Source organism: Rhincodon typus, chromosome 2, assembly GCF_021869965.1.
Source record: "Rhincodon typus isolate 14 chromosome 2, sRhiTyp1.1, whole genome shotgun sequence".
NCBI lineage: Eukaryota > Metazoa > Chordata > Chondrichthyes > Orectolobiformes > Rhincodontidae > Rhincodon > Rhincodon typus.
The window spans coordinates 118,584,818-118,612,073 of record NC_063333.1 but is presented as its reverse complement, the minus strand read 5'-3'; the positions used below and the strand labels follow the sequence as shown (position 1 = coordinate 118,612,073).

Below are 27,256 nucleotides of genomic sequence, written 5' to 3'. Positions count from 1 at the left end.
GCCTTAACACATGGATTTCTTAGTACAGATTATCCTTCCAACTAAACACATACAGAAATGACACTAATCACATAATATTCTTAAATAAAATTACTTTTTAAGGGTTTAAGTTTCTACTTGGTTAATATGACACTAATATGTTACTTGATGTTTAAACCCCTTTTCTTCTTCTTCCTCCTCCTCCTCCTGCTACATGATTACACTTAGTTAAAATTAGGATGACCTGAACTGAATGTGATCTGTGATTTTAAATGGGCAGTTGCAGAAATACAGAAGATGGCCAGTGTATATATCAATATTATTAAGTTACCAGCTTATAGTCACATGCACACTTTTAATTTCCATAATACACTGGGAGTGCACGGTTATACCCCAGCTGTCTGAGGCCTACCAGTAAAGAGGTCTAGTATTAGAATTTATATGTTCTTTCTAAACAAAAAATTGAGAATTCTCAAATGTTTATGAGAAATTCCCAATTTGAAAATAAATGTTGCTTGTAATTCTGTAATTGAGATATTCAAGAGGGCGTAGATTACCATTTGAATCGAAGCAATATGCAAGGAAATAGGAAAAAGACGGGAGCATAGTACAATGTCATAATGTTCGTATCATCGCTGGTGCAAATATGATGGGCTGATTGGCTACCTCCTGCATGGTAACCCTTCCTGTGATTCTGTAAACAATGCCATTGGAGATTTGTTAAGTATGTTTATAAATGGTGGCTATTTCTTCACCATTGGGCTACGTCATAAAGTATGAACATGCACGTCCCCTCAAAGTATGTATATAAATACTAGAAAGTGCTAACAAAAAGTTACATTTACAAGGGGAAAAAATATCCCCGTTGTATAAACAAATGCATGAGAAACTTGCTTCTTGTCAGGTTAAACAAAATTACTGAAACTGAAACAGAGGCAGCATGGTGGCTCATTAGTTAGACTGCTGCCTCACAGCGCCACCAACGCAGGTTTGATCCCACCCTTGGATGACTGTCCGTGTGGAGTTTGCACCTTCTCCCTGTGTCTTCATGGGTTTCCTCCAGGTGCTCCGGTTTCGTCCCACAGTCCAAAGATATGCAGGCTAGGTGAATTAGCCATGGGCAGCCAAATGCAGCTTTATAAGGATAGGGTAGAGAGATGGGTCTAAGTGGGATGCTCTTTGGAGGCTCAGTGTGGACTCAATGGGCCAAATGGCTTGCTTCTACGCTGTAGGGTTCCTATGACACTTTCTAATGTTCTATAAAACATTTTCTTGTAAATGTGCCATTCAGGGTCTAATAGTTTCTGTTAAGTGAGAAGCTTCTCAAGCTCCTACTTTATCTCAACAGGTAAAAATAATAGAAGCAACAGGACTTCCCCTCAATCTCTCAAACTTTGTATTCTGTCAGTACATCTTTTGGGATCACTCTGACCAAACAGTTGCACCTCCAATGGTCAATCCAGATATGCCATCTATCAAAAACAAGGCCGTTCAGTACACTGTGACATTTGACCATAGTAAGGTGAGCAGGCTGCCAACTAAATGACTTTACTTCATATTGAATGTGACCTAGAGACACAGTAACAGTTTTATCACTTAAATCACTAAAAGAACCATCTTAAAAAATGATGTTCTTTATTGTAAATGTCGGTGTGTCCTTTCAGGATTTTATAGTACATGTTACGGAGGAGTTTCTGGAGTTTATTTCTGATGGTGCTCTCGCTATTGAAGTCTGGGGCCATCGGTGTGCAGGAAATGGTAGAACTACCTGGGCAGTTGATGCACTGCAAGCAAAAACGCGCACACTCCGTGACAGGTACAGAGAGCATCTTTTTGACATGATAACACAATGTGCATAACTTAAAATTCTCGAAATCCTATATCATCCTGATTAATTATTTGGTTCTGTTATTGATATATTGTGATGCTGATGCTCAAATACCCCCATATCAATTCGAGGTATTTTATTCTTAGTATGCCAGATAGTGTTGGGTGACTCTTATTTTACATCTGGAATGTTATTTATGTCTCCAGTAAATCAACAGAGATGATGTGGATTTTCAGTTGTAAACAGTAAAGAAATCCCTGAATTTCTGTCTGATAATTTTGCTTTTCCCCTTGGTGCACCCATTAGTTTGTTTTTCTGTTATCCAGTATTTCTCCCTTGGATGTGTGTTGTCATCCATTCAACTTCTCCACAACTCATTAAGTGACAGGAGCATCTGATGCTCTCATTCAAAATCTTGACAGCACTGCTGTTGGTTAGCAATATTTACTGAAGCAGACTTGTTGAACCTCATCCAGTTAGTGTAGGATGTGTTTCTGTTCTTTAAAATCTCTAATGTATGTAAAGCAGTTTTGTCTTAACTTTTAATCTCGTTTTTGACATTTTATCTTTGTTGTCAACTCTGACCAAAATCACACATGGGAAATATCATTTTTTATTTTTGCTTTTCAGACTGGATGTGATGATCCAGGTGATGTATATAAATTATGTTATCTTATGTCTATTGGTTGGATAGCAATATCTGGAACATTTTCTTTTCATTTAGACGTGGACCTTGCTAGCTGGGCTGGCATTTATTGCCCATCCCTTCTTATCCTTGAGAAGGTGGTGGTGAGCTGTCTTCTTGAAACCCTGTAGTCGATTTGTTACTGTGTTGACTTTTTGCTGATACAGATGGAGTGAAGTCACACGCAGGATCGAGATGTGGATCTCGGTGCAAGAATTAAACGAAATGGGAGAGTACACAGCAGTGGAACTGACTCAAGCCAAGGATGTCAATACTGGGGGTGTCTTCCAGATTCGACAGGTACCTGAAAATATTGGTAGTTGAGGAAAGGTTGTATTACATCCAGCTGATATAGACTGTGAAAGATAACATTGCACCTCCAGAAAAGAAAAAATGTCAAATCTGCTTGGCTCAAGTTAATGATGGCTATCCCGGAGACCTTGCATTTTCTGCTTTTCCATCATTTCATGATCGTGTTCAAGTATGGTTAAAATTTCGGATGATTGGCATCCAGTTTTGTGTGATATTTAACCCCGTGAAACAAGTTTAGTTTGTTCCCCCACTTTAAAGGTGCCAAATGAATGATAAAGTTTTATACTTTGAATTTTCCGTGTTTAGTTTCTTGCTTTCCATTTAAATGTCTGTAGAACTGTACAGTGAAGTAGCATTGTTATGTTAACAACTTTAGTCATGAATATATTGTGTACTTTCACTAATGTATTATATTTCTTATTTAATTTTTAAGCCTAACTCGTTTGGTGTCTTCATGTTCAGGGTCAGTCTCGTCGGATTGAAGTTACAGTTAAACCTGTTCAGCACTCTGGGACATTGCCACTTATGGTGGAAGCAGTTTTGTCTGTCTCCATAGGATGCATTACAGCCAGGTCCATTAAACTACAGAGACCTTTGGATAGTTACCAGGTAAGGGACATGCATAGACCTGTTTTTAAGGGCAATTGCAAAACACCAGTCACCTTGCTGAGAACATGTTACAATTCTGAAGCAAATTCAAGAATTTTGAAAATTTTCATAAAGTTTGTATTGGTCTGAAATTTTGAGTAGGAAAGGGAATACGCTCAGCAATTTGCTTCATCTTTTACCAAACTTTTGAGGGATTTATCACTGGGAATAAGATTTAAAGTAAGAAAATCATTGTTGAAAAGCTAATTATTTATTTAAGGAAGCATTTTTTTAAATTCCATGCAAGTTTAGTAGTGTACTGAATTCTACTGCTTGGATATGTGGAACTGCTTCATGCTAAATAAATTATTTCTGTCAGTATTTACTCAGGAGTAGGATGCTAACAAAACATCAGTAGAGCAGAGATGGTAGATCCAATGAGTGGGTGAAAATTAATGGGCAGGATATACTGGAAAGGTTGGCTACGCTTAGAGTAGGTAAATCTCCTGGTCCCAGAAGATATGCATCCCTAGTTGCAAAAGAACATTGGCGGTGGAGATTGTCGAATGTTTTAGCATGACCTTCCAATTTTTCCTAGATACTGGGGAAGTGCTGGAAGATTGGAATGTGGCACTTTTTTCACAAAACTGTGATGACACATTCATAGTTAATAACGGACTAGTCAATTTAGAATCAGTGGTAGGTTTGGTTTTACAAAAAGAATTACGGATAATAATCCATGACCATAACACCATAAGGTATAGGAGCAGAATTAGGCCATTCAGCCCATCAAGCCTGCTCTGCCAATCGATTGTGGCTGATATGTTTCTCAACCCTGCTCTCCTGCTTTCTCCCCTTAACCCCTGATCCCCTTACCAATCAAGAACCTATCTCTGTCTTAAATACTCTCAATGACTTGGCCTCCATAGCCTTGTGCAGGAATGAGTTCCACAAATTCACCACCCTCTGGCTGAAGAAATTCCACCTCATCTCAGTTCTAAAGAGTCATCTCTTCATTCTTGGGGCTGTGTCCTCCGGTCCTAGTTGCTCCTACTAGTGATAAAGTTGCACAACACAGAAACAGGTCCTTCACCTCAACTCGCCCATGCTGACCAGATATTCTAATTTGATCTAGTTCCAGTTTTCAGTATTCGGTCCATATCTCTCAAAATCCTTCCTAATGGAAACTTTGTCTCTACCTCCACTCTATCTAGGCCTTGGTATTCTGCAAATTTCAAAGAGATCCCCCCTCATCTTTCTAAACTCTGTACAGTATAGATCCAGAGTGTTTGACCACTCCTCTATGATAAGCCCTTTGTCACTGCGATCATTGTCGTAAACCTCCACTGGACCCCCTCCAGTGCCAGCACATCCATCCTTACAAATGGGGCCCAAAACTGCTCACAGTATTCCAAATGCAGTCTGACCAGAGCCTTATACAGCCTCAGCACTAAATTTCGGCTCTTACATTTCAAGAAGCCTAGAATGCATGCTAACATTGCATTTGCCTTCCTAACAGCCAACTGAACCTGCATATTAATCTTAAGAGAATGCTGAACTAAGACTCCCAAGCCTGTCTATGTTTCAGAATCACAAAGCCTTTCCCCATTTAGAAAATAGTCTGTACAGGTACCTCTATTCTTCCTGCGAAACCTCTCACGTGCTGATATTGTATTCCATTTCCTACTTCTTTGCTCACTCTTCTAGCCTGTTCAAGTCTTTCTGCAGCTTCCCTGTTTTCTCAATACCACCAATCCCTTCACATACCTTTATCACCTGCAAACTTATGAAAAGGTTTGAATTAATTGAAGAGGGCAAGCAGGGATTTGTAAAAGACAAATTTTGCTGACTCATCTAATGGAATTGTTTTATGAAGTTTCAGAGAAGATTGAAGAGAATGTAAAGATGTTGTGTATATTGATTTTAAGAAAGCATTCAACAAAGTGCCACATAAAAGGCTGGTTGGCAAAATTGTGCCTTATGGAATAAGACAGTCAATGTCAGATTAGATAAGAAATTGAACTAAGGGGAGAAAACAGTGAGTTCGTGATTTTTTTTTTTCCAGACTGGAGGCTAGGAGAAAGTGATATTCCCTGAGGGTCAGTACAGGGACTGTTTCTTTTTAGATATTAAAAAATGACAAGAATATTGGAAAACTGTAAAATTGCAAAATTTGCTGATTGCATCAAACTTGAAGGTGTGTCCAACAGTGAGGATCAAACTAATCAACTACAAGAGGGCATAGATAAGCTAGCAGAAGAGGCAGATGGAATATAATGTGTGTAAGGTGATGCATTTTGGCAGAAGGAATGGGGTGAGGCAACATTGATTTAAAGGCAGTGTTCTAGATGGTGTGCATGGAGAAAGGGATGTAGTTTTATGTGGAAAGTTCTTTGGAAGTGACAAGAAATGTGGTATGATTTTTACCATCTTGGGCCTCACAAATAGAGCTAATGTGTACAATAGCAGTAATGTTATTCTGAATCTGTATAACGGTTGAGATGATAGGGTATAATGAGTGAATTGTGGAAGGATGCAAAGGTCCCTGAAAGTCTGCACGGAAGATTTATCAGAATGGTTCCAGGGATGAAGGATTTTAGCTAAAAGATTAAGTTGGAGAAAGTGGGGTCTTCGAGCACAGGAGATCAAGGGGAGTTTTGATAAAATTATGACAGTTTTAAATCAGACGATTAAAGGCTGTTGCCCATTAGCTGCTGCTACAGGAACTAGGGCATACAGATTTAAGATTTCCAGCAAGAGATGTAGGAAGTATGTACCTTTTATGCACAGTGTGTGGTAATCATTTAATCTACTGATCTCCATACATTGAATCAGGCAAGAAAAGACATTGAGATTTTTAACTGTTTTACTGTTAAAATATAGTAATATTGATCTCTACCTTTCTGTTCTAAATAATTTCCCTGTCCATAAACCAAAATCCTTTCGGGGAAAAATTCAAGTGGAAGTTTTTCTTCAATTAACTTCTCCTGTCCTCGAAGATACTTTCTAATCGGGCTGTTCAGAAATGTTATTACACACCATTGGAGCAGGTGGGACTTGAACTTCTGGTTCAGAGATAAGGACATAAACAATGCATCAGAAGAGTCCCTTAAAATCTCTTTCGTCATCCAGAGAGCTGTAGCTTTGCCTACCTGACTTTCACCGTTATGGGAATGTACATAACTGTATTAGAACCATCTGTTTAAAGGCAATCCATTTGTTTTGTTATAGTTCTGTCTGCAAATCTTTGATTCCCATTTAAAAAGACCAGATTTCCCCTCTCCAAAATTTGTTATCCTCCAATTGAGAGTTTTTAACTCTAGATTGCTCCCCATCTTTTGCTATAGATGAATGATCGCAATTCACTAAATGATCTTCCACTTACACTTGATCCACTTCACTCATTCAAAGTAACATGCGTGCCATATAAATGCCAGGTAATAACTATCTCCAGTAAGAGATGATATACCCAATGCCCCTTTCAGAGTCAATGGTGTTATCGTCACTGAATCCCCTACGATTAATATCCTGGAGGTAACCTTTGATCAGAAACTGAACTGGACCAGCCATGTATATATAATGAGCAGGTCAGAGGCTAGAAGTACTGCAGCAAACAGTTCACCCTGTGACTCCCCAAAGCCTGTCCCCCATCTGCAAGGCTGAAGTGAGGAGTATGTTGGAGTAATTCCCACTTGCCTCGATAAGTGCCACTTCAACAATGCACAATCTTGACACAATCCAGAACAATGCACCCCGCTCAATTCACACCACATTGACAATCATCCACTTCTTCTACCACCAATGTTCAATAGCAGCAGTCTGTACTACCTACAAGATGCACTGCACACTGCACAAATTCACCAAAGCTCTTTAGAGAGCACCTTCCAAACCCCACAATCGCTGCCGTCTAGAAGGATGAGGTCAATAGATCGTGAGAACACTACCACCTGCAAGATCCCCTCCAAACCATTCACCATCCAAAATAGAAACCTATCACCATTGCTCCAGTGTCGCTGTCAAAATCCCTCCCTAATGGGACTCATTGTGGGTCCCATTGTGAGTCAACCTATGGCACATGGACTGCAGTGGTTCAAGAAGGCAACTCACCATCACCTTCTCAAGGGCAACTAGAGGTAGGCAATAAATACTGGCCCAGTTAATGATGCCTATGTCCCATGAATAAAGAAAAAATTATATCTTATTCACTAAAATTTGATCCTGCATTGCCCCATTCCTTATTGAACTGGAAACATAACTGGAAAATTCTCCTGAGCACCCTTTGATCAGGGGCAGGGGGCAGACTTTCCCATCTCTGTCTTTTACACTGTTAATATCCAACTCTATTTAAACTAAATTCTTTTATCATTACTACTGTATAGCTTTTACACCATTTTGTAAGGTCCCTGTGTTTTCTGTTCTATATTGTTCCCATTATTTGGTGGGTTATAGATTATACCCATTAATGTAATTGTATCTCTGTTGTTTCCCAATTTGAATCCTTTATCACATTAATTAAAGAATGTATGTTCTTTACTTAATACTTAGCCTTTCCTCCTTTGTTTTCCTCCCTGCCTTATTTAAATACCTTCTATCCATGAATACTTAGTGCACAGTCTTGTCTTTTTTTTAAACCTAGGTCTTTTGTTATAACCACATTATCATATGCCCACATGATTGTTTGTGCCTGCAGCTCACTAACCTATGTAGCCCACTTTGTTAAACTAATTTCAACCTTATTACATTCCCTCTCAATCTGACTCTATCTACTTTAGTGTTTTTAACTCCACTGCTATCTGTGTTTTCCAATTTGCCCGATCTGATGTGCACCATATTTCTCCTTTCTGTAGCTACATCTTGATTTCCATTTCACTGCCAAGTTAATATACAATATCTCCAACAGCTCTAAGAAATCACCTGTAGATCATTTGCCTAGCTTTGTTGAAGTGCAAACCATCTAACCTTTTAAGGTTCTACCTTCCTCAGACCTGCCCCAGTGTTCCAGAAACATGAAGTCTTCATACATGCACCATCAGTCCATCTCCATGTGCTCTTTCCCCCAGTTTCTATATTCACATGTGTGGCAGTAGGAGTAATCCAGAGATTTCTACTTTTGAGGTCCTGCTTGCTTTTCGCCCTTCTGGCTTGTTAAAATCTGCCTGCAGACTTCATCTCTCTCTTCACCATTGTTATTTGATATTCTTATTGATCTAAATAACAACAATGGACAATTCATCATTGTCCCTGAAAGTATTCTGCAACCTCTCCGAAAAATCCCTGACACTGAGGAAGCAACATACTAGCCTGGATTCTGCACTGCTGTAAAAGCACCTGGCTTCCCTTAACTACAGAATCCTCAATCACTATTGCTTTCCCATCTTCCTTTTAGATCTCTGTACAGCTGAGCAGCCTTGATACACAAAATTGTATAGTCTGCACTGCCCAGAGGAACTATCACCCTCATCAGTATTCAGAACTGAATATAAATTGAAGAACAAAATGCAGTTGTGCCTCCTGCATTACCTTCCCATTCTCCTTGACGGTCTGGTGATCACATAATCCCTTTTTCCCTCACACTGTTAATTTGCAGGGTGGCCACATCACTGCAGATGCACCACAATGACACCAGCTTCTGCTCAGGCTCCAAAACCTGGAGATTGAACTGCTCCAGCTGGTAAGAGCTTTCACACATGAGAATTATCCTGAATTTTCCCACATAGAACATGATGTGCCTTCCCGTGCCTCAAACAACCAAACAAAATGAGCACATTTAATAAAATGAGTCTGCAAGGAAGGCTCTATTTGTTGTAATTGTGCTGCTATTCAAAGCAGTACATTAGAGGTTTATTGCTAAACAGTTGAACATTGTTCTGTTTGATCAATTGCTGTTGGGTCACTGCCATAACTAGATTACGTTTGAGTAATGAGCAAATGGCTAAAAAAAATGATGTTTGGCTGTTAGCAAATTATTGTATAATTTGCAGCTGAACCAGGAGTAGCTTACAAAGGATAATGTGGATTGTTGCATGACATAATTGAACTTTGAGAAATAGGAGTCAGTGCATCATAAAGCTGGGTCAACTATCTAATTTAACAGGCCTAGAAATAATAGAGGACGTGGTATGATATAGCTCAACCATGTTTCAGACATGGAAAATCCACGGGAAATTTACGTAGTCTACCTATGATCAAAGGAGAAAAGTGCTGTCTGAGGACACTGAACTAAGATTAATGATGGGTCACTGCATAAAATTTTGTGGTTGAGTTCAGTATTGCTAGGGATGAGAAAAGTGTCACTACATCATATTACTGGCTGAGTTTGAAAAATGAAGATTGCTGTATGTTATCTCTGAGGCTATGTTTAATGAATGAGGATTGCTTCGTGTGATATTGGGGCTCAGTTTGGACAGTGGGGATTCCTATATGATATATCTAGCGTGTGTTTGAATGAGGAGTCAACATAATTTTTTTTTTGAGGCGTCATCTTGAGATCATCTTAAAGGCTATGTTTTTGGTTTCTGGCCTCATTTTTCAGTGTCACCAACTCTTTTATTAAATCTTGAAATTACATAAGAATATTGTCATTGATTTTTTTTTGGAGGGTTTTCAAATAAATAAATCAGCTCAAGTGCTGAATATTACGTACATTTTGAAATCTTATCTATAGATAAGACTTTGTAAATTAATTTATTAAAAATAAATATGCCATAGACCGTTACTAACTATGTATCTACCAAAATACATAGTTCAATGCATACCTTATGTAAAAATTATGCAACATTAATACTGATTTCCAGGAATTATCATTTCTGTAACTAGGAAGGAAATAATTTGTAAATAGCCTGCTTTGTAAACATTGAACGCAAGACACTGCCATCTAGGTAAATAGTTTGTAGATTGTCTATTTCTTTTTATTCTGGGCTATCATACATAAATATTTAAAGCCCCAGCTAGCGAATTGTGTCTCCCTTTTGCAGAATGTTCTCTTGAATGCCTTCTCCCCTAACATGTTGAATGTAATGGCGTTTATAAATCCCAATAGACTTGGTCAGTGATTGATAAAGTTACATGATGCATAAAGTTAATAGTGTCTTTGCAGTCATTCGAGAGTCAGTTGACAACTGCCCTGTGCCATCCAACTTGCCCTGGGCCAAATCTGTCCCCACACCCCCATCTATCCCTGCACCTAAGCTGAAATTCTGCCCCCTCCCCTCCCGAACCACATGTTGACGCTTGGGCTCTGCTTCTCCCCATTTCTCTGCGTACACCAAGGTTGGCACCCAGACATGGCCCCGAAGGTCAATTATTTCACTGAATAGTTGCTTTGGTATCACAAAATTCTCATATATGGGATCCTGGGACAACCAGAGTAACACCTCAAATTCATCCAACCACCAGTTCCCTTCTTCCTGAAACTGGCAGCTCCTCTAGTCTGTGTTTGGAGGAGCCGCAAGAGGGGGAGGGAGGGAACCTGTGATTGGTGGAGCTGGAATGGCCAGCATGAGAGAGACAGATCCTCTGATTGGAGGAGCAGTCCTTCATATATTCTGTCTCTGCCATGTATGGAGTGATTTTTCTTTGATTGCCCCCAAGATTGAACTTCTGTGGGCTTTTTGAAAGTTTTCATGGTGAAATTGACCCATTGCCCTCCTGTATTTCCCGTGTTGGATTGACTAAAGGGGATTACTACATGATGTATTTTGCCCACATGAAACCAATCATGATTGTTGTCTGACGTTTCTGCTGCCTGTTGAATCAATGTGGCTTGTTACATGCTATATATGGGCTGTGTTTGAACAATAGGGGTTGCTATATGGTGTACCTGGGCTTTGAACAATGGGGATTATTACATGGCATATGTAGGCTATTTTTGAAAAATAGGACTTGCTGGATGGTGTAGCTGATAAAGAATTTTGCTAATTGTAAAGAAAACAGTGCCCAATTAGCAAAGAATAGAATGGAGGGATTGGATCTTTATTTTTATTCAATAATTGGTGATGGTTTCTCAGCTTTTGATTTGTTTCTATTCATATTGTGGAATTTAAGAATTTTCAAATCCTCATTTAAAAGAGAGGCACTTTTCAGCAGATCTGTTTTGTTTTGAGGATTAATTGTGATGTGTTCTGCATTACAACATTGTATGAAGCCTAATAGCTTTTAAAGGGTTTTCAATTTATTTGCATCTCATTCATATCCTGTTTCAGTTACTGCCAGCATAAATTTTTTGCATACATGTGTGATCTTTGTTTTTATTCCTTTTGACATGCGTAAATTTGAAGGTAAAGCACAAAACCATGTACGTTTATTATGAACAGTGTAAAACATTGTGATAATGACATTTTTCTGAAATGTTTGCATGACAGTGTCTTTACTAAGTTTATTTTCTCCTGCCAGAAAGAGGAGGAGGAGGATATGGATAGTTATCAGGTATCGTTGCTATCATAAGTTACATGGCATGAAGCACAACATTGGCCAGCATCAGCAACTGACTCGCAAATTATGCAATGGAGATGGAAAGTTTAGGTTTTAACAAGCCATAGTGTATTTTTGTGTTTTGTTTTTTCTAAACCATTTTGTTTTAACAATATCCAACTGTAATTATCCAAGAGAAGTAGATGTCACATACACAACTTTCCAGTGCTATCTCTTAATCATGCTTGGATTAACATTTATTACTGTTGTTTGAAGCCATATCAAATCAAATCAAATCTTTACTTGATGTGTACAGGCATTAGCATCAGAAAGTTTAACTCATGGTGGATTTGATACATATAGCATTTTGAGGACGGTTAATAGTGACAACTAAGTATTGGGTTGAACCAAATGTACCAGAGTAATCTTTGTCTAAATACATGCAGAAACATGTATTATTCAGATTTGACTTCCATTTTCCACCTCCATGGCAAATAGAAGTATAGGAAATTTAGGCTGTGCTTTCTTGCAGTAGGTTTGGCTGTGAATAGCAGCTTGTCACCTGAACAATTTAGAACATTGCTTCAAATTTTAACAACATTTCATATTGTTTTCTCCCAGCGTCCAACCCGGTCAGGTATTGGAATTCCATTTTATTGTTCTTTCAGACGTCTTTAGGAAATTAGCATGGTGCAAATCATTCATCCATAAAATTGTTAGGGCATCTGCAAACATCTTGTACTTCAACATTTACTTTCCCTCATAACAATGCAAAGTGGCAAGTAATATCTTCTCTCAGCAGATTATTATTTCTTTAGACTGTTAGGCTACGTGGAATCTATGCCTACATAAATTAATCTCTAATTCAGTATGTTGAAAAATGGATCTGGCTCTTAACTAAATTCATCAATTCACATGTTCAAAATCTGGACTGATTTTAGAAAGATTACTGTATCAAATGTATAATTGTTTGCTGCACTATTGCATACTTAAAATAAATGGGAGAAAATGTTGAAACCTCCTTTCCAATTATGACTTGGTAGATGTTTTCTTAAAATGGTTTTTATTAAAAAATTAATCAGTTTTGTTAGCAATTTTTTATAGTCACACAGTTACCAAGACCTAGAAAGTAACAGTTGCCAAAGATCAATGGTGGCTCAGATTTTTCAGTTGTACTGTTCCCTACGAATCATTACCTGAAATAACAGTCATGTAGTTATCAAGGATTAGAATTTGATTCTCAAATTCGGCAATGGACTCATTAATGAACAAGCCTGAACAACACAGATCACTCAATTCAATTACAAAAGCATATTAAATCCCTTGTATCCAATTTCTTTCCTCTTTATGACTGTGGTATCAGATTTTTAATGAAACTTTTGTTTTATGCCCAAGAAATGTTGAAATTTGTTGAAATTGACATTGTTGTTACATTATTTTAAATATGTTCTTTTTGCAGTTATGTAATTAATTACAACAGAAGAAAGATTATTGGTATTGTTCCCATCAACTGACTTACTTGGCTCAATAAAATAAGAATCTGTAACCAGGGACTATGGACAGTGATTAATGGTTGGGAGAGGAACTGCAGGGCTTTTTCCCTCCTCTTAATAAATTATAAAATTTGAACAAATCAAAATGTTTTCCGAACTGTTGTTCTGTCTGATACCAACTAACTTAACGTAGGCAAGAGTATGGGCCATGTTTTTGTGGTTGGCGACAAAGTAAAAGCAATCATCACTGACCTGGAGGAAAGTTGAGCACAAAGTTCTAGTGATCTGTTTGAGTTGTGGATTTCACCACCCCCAGTGTTGGCTTTCCACCAATTTCAAACTAAAAGGACCTGCAGGCTTCCAGCAACAATGATGGCATCAAGCTTGCTTCCAGCTTCTGTAAGTTAATTAGTGATTGACATTAAATGCCAGCTTTGCCAGCACCCCAAAAATGAATAGGAATGGCAGATGAGCAGCTTATGACATTAAATAACTATCAGAGACAGCAAACCAAAAAGTAATACTAAATTTTGAAAAAAAATTTCAGAGAACAAAATAAATACTAAATAAGTACTTCTGTACTTCAGAAGAGTAAATGTTACTTTTAAAATGTAAGACTTGTTAAATTATGATTTTTTTAAATTATAATGGAACATTCTTCACATTGCAGTCTTTCAGAATGAGTTTTCTAAGACATGAAATAGTTGATCTTTAAAAGTATGTTTACACTTTATTTCTAAAGTGTGGCTTTTTTTTTAGAAGAATTTAAATAATGATAACACTGCAATTAAAGGGGAAACTCTCGTCTGTTGAATGATTTCTGCAAGGACTCCAGAAGTATATTGCGAGCAGGAATAGGAAATGTCTGACAACAACTGTGGATTCTGTATTTAACCATACAAGCATGGGAGGTAGAGGTTGCTGACAGTTTCATACTTGTAATTTTGGTTGTTACAACTCCAAATTTTGAAAATGGAATGTAACGCTTTGAAGAGTGGCTCAGTAGCCCACACAGTCACTGTATCCAAAGCTGGGGGCGTAACATTGCAATCTAATGACAATGGTTATTTTTGGAATTCAGGGGAAGAAATTTGAGTATTGGTTAGATTTGAATGGAACCCAAAAATATAAGAATTGTTGACATAAAACCTTTTTGAAGAAACCTACCTTGAGACCCAACAGGTAGATAGTCATTAGCACGAGGCACTTTGCAATCGGTTAATATGTAGTTCAGTTGTCTTTTGTAACAAGACCAATGAACTAATGCTTAGACAAAAATACTCCAAGTTACAAGTTTTAGTTCATAGTTTACTCTGAAAACAGACACAGATTTGTGCTATTGATGTTTCATTTTGTTAATTCCTTATCTTTTCTGTGTCAGCTTGATGCATAAGTGATAACCCATAATCACAACCTTGAAATTAGAAATTAACTATTAAATTTGCATATAGACGCTAGAAAAATCAGGAACTTTACAGAAACAAAGTCTGAAAACAAGTAGGGTGCTCACCTCTGACTAAAGTAACCCAATCGTTAAATATATCTAAAAGCAGACACTCAATTACTTTGTTTAATGTACAAATGCATTTCCAGCAGGTTAACCACTATTTTATGAGACTTGAAAACTAAAAGTGAAAACAATAAAATAATTGTGATCGTAAAACCTTTGATCTTGCTCTTTACTAAAATTGTGTTCTGAAAGATTGAAAATGTTGCTAGTAGGTATTTATAGTTAGAACTTAGAGTTGTCTAATTTATTTTCATGTTTAAATGAAGCAATTTTTAAAAAGTTTGTTTTTAAAAAGTGCAGCTAGGAAAATGATATGCTCCATCTCCATTTCACCTATACTAAAGCAGGTTTCGAAATACTATTTTGGGGAAAAAAAGTAATTAACAGCGGAAAAAAATATACTTTTTTAAGCTGCAGCAAAAATTTCAATTAAATATGAAAATTAAAACAATTGATGGCTCTTCTGCTTTTAACTAATCAAAGAATGTTACTTTCTAAATAATGGCTTATCCATGTTTGATACATTCCCATAATTAACATTTACTTTGTGTCAGTAAAACATATTTTCGTACTACTTGTGAATTTTTTAAAAATTGGATTCGTTTGATCACAAAAATGGGCACAAATATTGATTTTATTTCTTCTCATCATATTTATAAGATACCATAATCTCCAGTTTTCTTTAGAACAATACTTAAAAATGGAAGATACAGTTTCTGTGAATGGTGGATGTTAAGTATTTCGATTCCTGCAATTACTAACATTTTGAGGAGCTTCCTGTCTGCTTGGCACAGTAATTTTGAATATTAAACTGCTGTTTTACTGTAAATTCCATGCTTATAGCATGAATGCATGTAACCACTGCATGGGGTATTTGAAAACAAAAGAATTGTCATATGAAGGGCCTCATCTGTTTCTTAATCATTACAAAGACTTGCAAACCTCAACTGAAACTTTCTGGTGTCAAATGTACAGGTGCGCTAAAGGTCAAACAACAGCAAATATTTTCGTCCATGAAGTGCGACTGTACAGTTTTACAATTATTATGGTTTCGTTTGTTTGAAAATTTGACGTGAAAAATTTATATTTGGTTTTTTTAAAGCAGGATTTTCCCCAATTCCTTATTGACAAATGCATGGCCCAATGAGGACCTGAACCACACTAGATGGGAGTTACCCCAATTCAGTACCCAACCTACAATATTTTCAGTGACCATGACTTCGGGCTATTGATTTAGGGAGGAAAGGAACAAAAATTGGACAGTTCCCACCAACATTAACCCCTACTAGAATGTGCATTTTTGAATTATCAGGAGGATATGTTGTGGAAGAAGCTGAAAGAGCCAAAAATTCTCTCTCAGTGCAGCATGAGTTAAATCATTTGGAAGATGAGGAAACAACAGCAAAAAAAATTAGTTTCAATGTTTGATGTATAGAAACGTATTGACTCCATTCAAATAATGGGAGAGTTATATTAAAGGAAGCACAAGAAACACCACAGATGTAAATTGGGTACATGATTGTATATTTGGTCAGCTCAGTATTCAGTTCATCCTGCACTCCGGAAATAAATTATTTATCTGGACAGCAAAATGGGGAAGTTGCAACTAACTACTGGTAATTTTCAAGCTTTCTGTAACTTGTAGAACTGTTCAGTGGCACTGCACAATCCATTTTCAGAGTGTGAAAACACACACCAGTAAGCAATATCTCATACCTTTCTCCTTGTAATTGGTCAGGAGGAAGATTTGAATGAAGTACGAGAAAGATGGTCTGATGCATTGATGAAGCGTCGGGAATACTTAGATGAGCAAATTCAGAAAGTAATCAACAAGCAAGGTGTGTACTTCAGTCATTGTAAATAATGTGAACAACACTTATTGCATGCAGGTGTCGTGGCTGTTGGATGCCACAACAATAATATGTCAGCGCCATAAAACAGTGGTAAAAGTAAGTTATCAGAGAGCACTGCAGACTTTTCTGGAACTGCTTTTATTTGTGTTAGGTTAATGTCATCTTGTTCTCTTCCATGTAGAGAAAACAGAAGATGATATGGAGAGGGAAGCCAGGCTAGTGGAGCAGTGGGTGGGCCTCACTGAGGAAAGAAATGCTGTGCTTGTTCCTGCTCCAGGCAGTGGGATTCCGGGAGCCCCTGCAGACTGGTTAGTAAAACTACGGCCTCAAAACTATTGTGACACGTCTGCTTTAAAGTTGTTATGAGTGTTACAGATGCACCCTTTTTCTATCCAACAGTGAATGACTTAGCTGGTTAAGACTTCTGCATGTTAAATTTTTTTTCGTTTGCCACCAAACTCTTGTCTCCCTTCCCTGCACACAATTTTTCTATTAGAGTGTAGACTCTACCCACTACTCTGCACAGTTCATTGAGTGAATTATTATTCATAATTTAAAACTCTTCTTTAGCCTTAGTGTGAAGCCGGACCTGGCTGTCTCTGAGCTCCTCTCCCAGTGACTTGGGTGAGACTGGAAGTCCAGTACGTGGTTAATTAAATGCAAACCCATATTTTGCCACTTCGAAGATTAAGTATTCAGTGGCCTACTCTCTCAGTTAATAGTTGACAATAGTAGCGTAGGAATGGGATGGTGTGAACTTCTGTTTGGAATTCTCCCCATGATGACTGGATTAGTAGATGAATCAGGGAGAGCAGGTAGTGAAAACTGATCTTAAGATCATTTAAAAAAAAAAAGATGTGGGAGCAGATCATACAGTCCCTTAACTTGCTCTGGTGCTTAATAGGATTGAGGTTTTAATTCCAGTTGCCTGCCTGCCTCAGATAATCCTTGACTCTTGTAAATCAAAATCTCTTAGAATCTATTCAAAGTTGAGATACAATAACCAAGCTTCCATTGCTTTCTGGGGAACAAAATCCTAAGCTCTAGGGACCCTCTGAGAGAAGAAATTGCTCTTTATTTCCTTCTAATATAGGCGATACCTAATTTTTGAACTGTGCGCAAAAGTTTGAGTCTCGCCCATAAAACATCCTCTGAGCATCCATCCTGTTTCCTGAAATCTTTTAAACCCTAAAGTGTATAGGCCTAACCTGCTTAATCTTTCTACAAGACAAAATCAGCCGAGTGAATCTTCTCTGAACTACTTTCAATGCAGTTATGGTCCTCATTTAGTCAGAACTGTTCATAGTGCTCCAAATGTGGTCTCTCTATGGCTCTGTACAGCTGTAGCAACTCTTCCCTACTTTTATACACATTCCATGTGCAATAAAGGCCGAAGTTCATTTTGCCTTTCTAATCACTTGCTTTACCTGCACGTTAGCTTTTTGTGATTCATTCTTTTGGCTCTAAATACATGTTTCTTTCAGGATATCACCACCAGGAATGGAAACCCATATCCCTGTACTCTTCCTTGACTTAAATGGTGAGCTAATGTAAATAATTCATAAGTATATAATTGTTTTGTGTCACAGGTTGATTAAAAAATAAGACTATTGAACAGGGAAATAAAACATAAATTAGGTGTGACAAAGACGGATTAACAAGCTATGAGCTGTGCTGATTTCCATTTTGGATATACTCACTCAACCCGAGACCTAGGTCACGGCTCCACCGTCTGCAACTGGATCCTCAGCTTCCTGACCCACAGAGCGCAATCAGTGAAGATTGACAACTGCACCTCCTCCACGGTAAACTTCAACATTGGAGCCCCCCAGGGATGTGTTCTCAGCCCCCTACTGTACTACCTGTGCGCGCACAATTGTGTAGCCAAATTCCAATTTGGTCCCCATGTCCAAGTTTGCTGATGACACCACTGTGATAGGGCAGATATCAAACAATGATGAGTGAGAAGACAGAAAGGAGATAGAGGGCTTGGTGTTGTGGTGCAAGGATAACAACCTCTGTCTCAATGTTGGCAAAGCAAACCAACTGATCATTGACATCAGGAAGAACGAATGAGGACATGCCTGTATCTACGTAAACGGAACAGAGGTGGAAAGGGTCGAGAGTGTCAAGTTCCTGGGAAAGACGATATCCGACAACCTGTCCTGGACTTGCACATTGATGCGACGGTCAAGAAGGCACAAGAATGCCTCTTCTTCCTCAGACGACTAAGGAAATTTGGCATGTCCAAAAGGGTCCTCACCAACGTTTACAGGTATACTGTAGAAAGCATGCTGTCCAAGCACATAATGGCCTGGTCCAGCAACTGCTCTGCCCAGGATTGGAAGAAACTACAGAAAGTTGTGTGCACAGCCCAGACCATCCTCCTATCCATGGACTCCATTTACACTTCTTGTTGCTGTGGAAAAGCTGCCAACCTCATCAAAGACTGCCAACCTCATCAAAGACTCACCACCCCCCCCAACCAACAAATCAAATCTGATCAGTGTGCTGTACAGAGGTGCTGTTTAGAAATCCAGCATTTTCCCGTGAATGAGGGAGGAGAGACACGCCATTGGGTCCCTCCTGCCAGCTCCTCGTAGTCGTAGGAGCATAGAAATACGAACAGGAGTTGGCCATTTGGTCCTTCAAGCCAGCTATGCTATTCAATAGGATCATGGCTGATCATCCAACTCCGTATTCAGTTTCTGCTTTCTTCTCATCAGTCGTAAATGACCTACTCTCTATCCTTACACTGTGGTGTTTGGATCTGCACTCCCCAGTCATCGAGAACATCCTTCCTGCATTTAGTCTTGTTAGAATTCTATCAGTTTCTGTGAGAACCCCCTTTATTCTTCTGAACTTCAGTTAATATAGTCCTAACCAATCCAGTCTGCCTTCATGCATCAGTCCTGTCTTCTTAGGAATCAGTCTGGTAAACATTTGTTGCACTCCTTCCATAGCCAGAAAATCCTTGCTCAGATAAGGAGACTAAAATTGCACACCATACTCCAGGTGTGCTGTCATCAGGCCCTGTACTTTGGCAGCAAAACAATCCTGCTCCTGTACTTGATTTGATTTATTGTAGTCATATGTACCTATGTACAGTGAAGGACTTTGTTTTGTGAGGTGTACAAGCCGATCATAGCAAACAAGGACATACAGATCATAGGGTGCTTAGAGTGAGGCATACGAAGTTACAGCCACACAGGAGGTGCACAAAGCAAGATCAACATTATTTGAAGTTAGAGAGGCCCATTCAGCAGTCTAATACCAACAGGGAAGAAGCTGTTCTTGAATCTGCAGGTGCATCTGTTGAAGCTTCTATATCTTCTGCCTGACTGAAGAGAGCATTACTCGGGTGAGATGGATCTATGATGATGGCTGCCTTTCAGTGGCAATGAGAAATGTAAATGGAATCCATATATGGGAGGCTGGATTGTGTGATGGTCTGGGCTGTGCACGCAACTTTCTGCAGTTTCTTCTGGTCCTGAGCAGAGCAGTTGCCGTATCAGGTCGTTATGCATCCGGGTAGAATGCTTTATATGGTGCATCTGTAAAAGTTAGTGAGAGCCTTAATGGGCTTGAATCATTTGACCATTCCCTTCGCCACTCCTTAGTTTGCACCACACTCCCCACCAACCACTCCAACCCGCCCAGTACCTTCCCCTGTAAGCGTAAAAAATGCAACACCTGCCCACAGACCACCTCCATTTAGGGCCCTAAACTGTCATTCCAAGGCAGAGAGAGCTTCACCTGCATCTCCTCCAACTTGAGCTACAGTAAGTACAGTAAAAACAATTCAACCATATCTAATCTAAGGTTCAATACATAAGACTTTTACTTTTGCTCATCGGTTTCTCATGTACCGTATTTAGAGAAGGTAGTTTCTGTGATGACTTGTGTAAATATCATTAGACAATATCGACAACTGACAGAAAGAATGGAATAAGAATTAAAAAGTCAGATTGCAAATTTTGGATTTTTAGACATCTGAACTAATCAATAATGCTTTGTTAGGTCTTCTGTCCAGTTGAGTTTAGCCATAATGAAATGAGACAAGTCAATTAACTTTAGAAAATCAAATCCATTGCTTTGGTAAAACCAATGAAGAGAAATGTGTTTGCCTCATTGTGAGCTACACTTCACAACCCGAAGGTAACAACGAATAATCACCATTGAAACGTGATGCTTTTCTCCTTTATCGGGAAACATTCCTACAGATACCTATCGTAACATTATTTTTTCTGTAAATTTTATTTTATCGTGGTGTTGCAACAAAACTGAAGTGGAAATGCTGATGCCATTTCACAAGTGTTTGAATTGAATGCCTTAGTCTTTGATATCTTATGAGAGAGTGCTTAATACCACATCGGCCATTTGAAATTAGAGTAGTTTGGGCAATGCCCATGAGCTATCAGGAAAGTTCTGTGGCCTTTGAATTAGTTCTAAGTGGCAACCAAATAATTTGATGAGTTTTGCTCATGAAATCTTTCCAAATTGCTTCAAAATAAAGTTTGTAAATATGGACCTTTCTGAATTATTGTTCAATTATATTAGTAAGGAGTGATGGTGATCAAATGCTTATTCTACAACACTGTCTCTATTCCCAGCAAGAGAGCTAATAAGCACTATTACAATGTTTAAATTTTTTGCAATTGATAGTTTAACAACAAGCTTCAAGTAACAGTTTAAAGTAGAGAATCTTGCATCTTTTGATAGAGCCATTTTATTTGCGTTTTTTTGTCATTCCTTTAGCTGATGATCTCCGCACAAATGAACAGCTCACTGGTCCACATGCACCTGGTGTGAACTCCATCTTACCAAAGGAGCACGGCAGTCAGTTCTTCTATTTGCCTATCATCAAGCACAGTGAGGAAGAGGTACTACAGTCTGTCAATTTAATTTGCATTCCATGCCAGTTCCAAATGCCAGTGTCTCCCCTTCTCACTACCCTGATAGTTATTTATTATTTATAACTGAGTGATGTTGATCAAGCACAATGCATTTTATTAGCCATTCCCCTGTGTGTCACCCTTTATTATTGTTAATTAGACGACAGCCATTGGTTCATATTATTACCCCTTTGTTATTACTATCCATGTCACATTAGCATTGATATTGTTTTAGATTGTTATTCACTTAGTTATAATTTTAATGATTAAATTACATTAGTTTTGCATTGCCAGCTAACAAAATAATGAATTACCCATCTTTTATTCATTCATGGGACATGGGTGTTATTGGCTAGGTCAATATTTATTACCCAACCCTAATTACCCCTGAGAAGGTAGTGGTGAGCAGCCTCTTAAACCATAGCCGTCTATCTGGTATACTGAGCAATGAAATCTTTTGGAAATTTATAATCACAATGAATAACTGTCTATACATCTTATCTGATTAGAAATTGTCTCAATTTTTTTAAAGGCTATGAAAAATACAATTTTGTAAAATGTCACTGCTAGATAGATTTCTCACATCCAGTCAAATTGGAGTATCTCGCCATAGTGCCATGAAATATAATACCTTCATAGTTATTTCATTATGAATGGTTACATTCATCTTAGACATTTAATGCAACTATTACATCCAAGTAGAGAGATGACAATACAGTGACAAGTATTGGGATTAAATGTTTAGTAGTCAGCATTGGCTGATGCAGCCTATGGATTTATCACAGCATGCATTTACTTGAATATACAGTCTGATGAATTGATGCAACCACAGAGCATTACACTCCATTAATGCTTTTTCTTTTGTCTACATAAGTGTCCTATGCATTTAATATATGTAGCTTTGAGCGGCACAAATGTATCATACTGCAAGCCCAACTGATGATCCTAAATTAGTTTCCAGTGTAATTCTTAGCACAGTGCAGATTATTAATACATTTTCTAATAGTGGAATCATATCTACTGCTGGACATACTGTTCTGATGCTTGAAAGCATGGGCTATCTGACACTATTGGCATGCTGCCCACTGCACATGTTCACACAAATGAGTAATGTGATATGAATTTCAGTGCTGGCATAATGCCAGATATGTAGGCCACGGGTCTCACCGACTGTGGACTGTATCATACAACATGCCCCATTAAACGTTCTCTTCTTACCTCCTTTTAGCAATATAACTTCTGTATTACCAGACAAAAGCTGTTCTTAAAACATGTCGCAAACACCAGTCAACATCTAAGTTTGAATCCAGAAGTTGAACTAAATTGCATTAATCCTAAACACGGCCACTGAGTCACAACACAAAAGGCAGAGAGAAGATTTTGTTGAAAAACAAAAGGCAACCCCGTATCTGTTGACCAAAGGCCTGAAAACAAATAAAATTTGATGATGACCTAGAGTCTACCAGGTGTCTTATCAATGAGGTTGAGTTTCTGATAGCCTTAGACAGATGAAAGACCTACTGTCCAGATTGAAATCAAGCTGAATCTAAGTCTTTGATAAGTGACCACAATTCAGCTTTTCAGGATTTACAAGTTTCAAACACTGATACTTAGAAAATTTGTCAGGATCCCAAGAACTTCTCTGGAGAGGAGGAGACTTGCAGCTCCTGGTGTTTCTTCCTTACCACCTATGTCTGTGAATACAGGAAACCAATTCTAGAAAGAGTTGCTAGACAACGAGCAGTACCTGCTTATTCTCTTCAAACTCGGATTTTCCAGCAATTAAGGACAATAAACCTCATCTCTTGTCTCCTAAACTTTGCTTGTCTTTACTGCAAAGTCACTTTCTATAAGCAGCACATTAAATCCTGAAAGTGTCCAAACAATTCCATAGTTTCCAGTTTTTCACATTTTCCTTAAATTTAAGTAGGTATTCCCTAGGATATTTAGCATACAGACTTGCTTTCCAAGGGAAGTTTTTCTAAGCTGAGGGCCAATATATTTCACTGCTGACAAAAGATATTTTGGCAGAGCTTTACATCTTGCACTCATCAGGACAGTTGGCAAGAATGCTAATAAAGAAGAAAGCCAATATTGATACTGTATGAGAGGCGAGTACTGATTGCTTGTAAGTACACTGGTGGAAGCAGTGCCATGAAGAATGCAGTAGTTAATATTGATTGACTGTTTTCTGCCAGGTTTTGTTTAGATTTCAAAATAGGCACATTGATTCTGATTGGTCAGGGTATCACCCTGAGAAATTAACGAATGAATGGCTATTACTATTTTGTAGAGTTAGAATAGAATTTACTAATGTAACCCCAATATTTTAAAAAAGGAGGTAGAGAGAAAAAGCAGGGCATTATAGATCAGTCAGCCTGGAATTGGGGAAAAATGCTTAAGTCCATTATAAAAGATGTAACAGCAGAGCACTTGGAAAACAGTGACAAGATTGGATAGAGTCAGCAAGGATTTATAAACGGGAAATATGCTTGACAAATCTGACATTTTTCAAGGATACAGCTAGTAGAGTTGACAAGCAGGAGCCAGTGGGTGTGGTTTACTTGGATCCTTAGAAGACTTTTAATAAGCTCCCATGTAAGAGATGAGATGTAAAATTTGACACGAACCTAGTCAAAGCAGTCTACCTGATTAGTACCATGTACTGTGAACACTGGTGCATGATGTGGAGGTGCTGGTGTTGTACTAGGGTGCTCAAGGTCAGAAGTCATATGACACCAGGTTAGAGTCAAACAGATTTATTTGAAATCACAAGCTTTCGGAGCGCTGCTCCTTCATCAGGTGATGCAAAGTACCTATTCAGTTCCTCTGCCATTTCTTTGCTCTCTCTTATTACTTCTCTAGCCTCGGTTTCCAGCAGTGCAATGTTCACTCTTGCCTCTCTATTGCCTTTTATATATCTTTGAAAAAAAAACCTTATGCAGTCTTCTTTCATATTGCTAATTAGCTTACCCTGACATTTCATCTTCTTTCCCCCCCCCTCTCATTGCTTTTTTGTGTTGTCCACTGGTTTTTAAAAGCTTCCCAGTTCTCTGGCTTCCCACTGATCTTTGTAACGTTGTCTGCCTTTTGTTTTTATGTTGTCTCTGATTTCCCTTATCAGACATGGTTGCCTCATCCTCTCCTTAGTAGATTTCTTCTTCCTTGGAATGAATTTCTGCTATGCCTCCTGAATTATTCCAGAAACCCCTGCTTTTGCGGCTCCATTTCTTCCCTGCTGGGTTTCCCTTTCCGATCAACTCTGGCCAGCTCCTCCCTCTTGTCTTTGTAGTTACCTTTACTTAATTGTAATACCATTACATCTTATTCAAGCTTCTGCCTCTCGAGGTGCAGGGTGAATTCTGTCGTATTATGATCACTCCCCCTAGGGATTCCTCCAGCTTAAGCTCCCTAATCAAGTCTACCTCATTACACATCACCAAATCTAGAATTGCTTGTTCCCTATTGGCTGTACTACAAGCTGTTCCAAAAATTCATCTCATGGACTTTGCACAAATTTCTTTGCTTGGCATCCTCTACCAACCTGATTTTCCCAGTCCACCTGCATAATTAAATTCTCCACAATTATTGTAAAAGAGCTTTTCTTGCATGCTTTTTCCATCTCCTGATTTATTTTCTGCCTCATATCCTGGCTACTGCTAAGAGGCCTGTACATAGTTCCTTTAGGATGGCATTGGTGGCTCAGTGATTAGATTTCACCCTTAGGCGACAGTTTGTGTAGAGTTTGCACGTTCTGTTTGTATCTGTGTGGGTTTTCTCCCACAGTTGAAAGATGTGCAGATAAGGTGGATTGGCCATGCTAAATTGCTCATAGTGCCCAGGGATGAGTAGGTTACGTGCTTTAGTCATAGGAAATGCAGGATTATGGGGAATAAGGTTAGGAGGAGATGGATCTGGGTGGGATGCTCTTCACAGGGTTGGTGCAGTCCCGATGGGCTGAATGGCTTGCTTCCACACTGTAGGGAATCTGTGATCATGAGCATTAACTTCCTCCACCACTGACACTCAGTAACTGCAGCATGTACCATCAGTAAGATGCACTACAGAAATTCACCATTGATCCTTAGACAACCTTCCAAACCCATGACCACTTCCATCTCGAAGGGTAGGGGCAGCATATATATGGGAACACCACCACCTGAAAGTTCCCCTCCAAGTCAAGGTCAAGATCATTGAATTCCCTCCCCGGGGCATTGTGGGCCTACCTACATCACATGGACTGCCGTGATTCAAGAAGGCAGTTCACTGCCACTTTTTCCAAGGTCAGCTAGGGACCGGCAATAAATACTGGCCCAGCCAGTGAGACCCACATCCCATGAGTGAATTTTTTGAACAAGGTGGTAGTGCGCGTTACCTGCACACCACACCTGTGCAGATGAGGAAAATTGCTCACTTATTTCAAATTTCCCTGTAAGCAATGATAAAGTTTGACCCTAAGTTGCACTGGAAAGTGAGGGATCTACTTCCTGCTTCATGTGAGTTCGAAAACTGCAAGCAGCCAGCTGTTGGAAAAAAGCAGGCACTTTTTAACTTTACCTGACCACAAGATGCACTGGTAAAAAGTATGTGCAAAAGCTTATGTTGTTCTTGGCAAATGTGTCATCTTGTGGATTCTGGTAAGTTAGTTGAAAACATACCGCCCAACTTCATAGAAACTTCAGCTGCAAGCTTCATCTTATTGAGTCCAACTTCTCTGCAATCTGTAATGCTGATAGCTTTCTGTTCATTCATGTCACACTCATTTGTGGTCACAGATGTCTGGGTCAACTACTCCCACTTGTCATGATCCATGGCTCTAACTGTGTGATGGAAATCCTAGTGGGTGAATTTAGATTTGCTCGAGGAAGAGTTCAACAGTGTGACAGGCCCTTGAGTTCATTTTGAGTATTTGCTCTCATACTGAAACAGAAATCTGCAATGTTTAATTTACAATTGTAGGCATCAGACATGAATTAAGAGCATCAGCAAGGCTATTTAGTTGGAAGTAATAGAAGTTTGTATCAAAAGTTGCAGGACTTCCTTTCCTCTCACAAAGAAGATGGGCATTACTGAGGCTTCTGTTCTGCTGTTCAGTTATTAAAGTTAACCAGTTTTAAACTTTGTTTTCCCAAGATAGTTAATTTGCACACATATGAACAAGGAACAAGAGTAAGCCACTCAACCCTTTGATCTTCCTACCCCATTCAATAAGATCATGGCTGATCTGACTTTAACCTCAATTCTACATTCATACATACTGTTGATAATCTTTCAACCCCTTGGTAATCAAGAATCCAAATACCTCTGCCTTAAGAATGTTTAAAGGTTCTGCATCCAATACCTTTTCAAGGGAAGGAATTCCAAAGACACTGAACTCTGAGGAAAATGTTTTTCTTCATTCCTATCTTAAATTGACACCCATTTATTTTTAAACTATGACACTTATTCTCCTAGAAGAGGAGAAAAGATATATAGAAATATCCTTTTGATATCTATCTGATCAAGTCCACCCTTCTTACTGCCCCCCCCTCTTGCAGCTGGTACCCTCATTTCCACAGTTTGTTGTCATTTTCTTGTCTTCCCACTCCTCACTACTCCCAAATTACACTGATGTCTCCTTGCATTTCACCCACCTCCAATTTGTATGAGCTCTCATTGTTCTGTCAATTTTGAAGGAGGTAATGCCTTTTCCACTTCTCCACTC

The 27,256-nt window shown here is 38.7% G+C and overlaps 1 protein-coding gene across 5 annotated transcripts in view; it reads left to right on the top strand.

Annotated features, from left to right (window-relative positions):
- Positions 1-27,256, top strand: part of kif13a (kinesin family member 13A) — a 270,920-nt gene that overhangs the window by 196,125 nt on the left and 47,539 nt on the right. For 4 of the 5 annotated variants that reach the window (XM_048611502.1, XM_020509948.2, XM_048611508.1 and 1 more), the window contains 9 exons: positions 1,328-1,501; positions 1,644-1,795; positions 2,660-2,792; positions 3,267-3,413; positions 11,784-11,816; positions 16,543-16,642; positions 16,839-16,965; positions 18,142-18,197; positions 21,416-21,540. In XM_048611502.1, coding sequence (XP_048467459.1) covers positions 1,328-1,501; positions 1,644-1,795; positions 2,660-2,792; positions 3,267-3,413; positions 11,784-11,816; positions 16,543-16,642; positions 16,839-16,965; positions 18,142-18,197; positions 21,416-21,540 — 1,047 coding nt within the window. The remainder of the gene's footprint in view (positions 1-1,327; positions 1,502-1,643; positions 1,796-2,659; positions 2,793-3,266; positions 3,414-11,783; positions 11,817-16,542; positions 16,643-16,838; positions 16,966-18,141; positions 18,198-21,415; positions 21,541-27,256) is intronic. The other variant, XM_048611497.1, reaches the window with a different exon arrangement.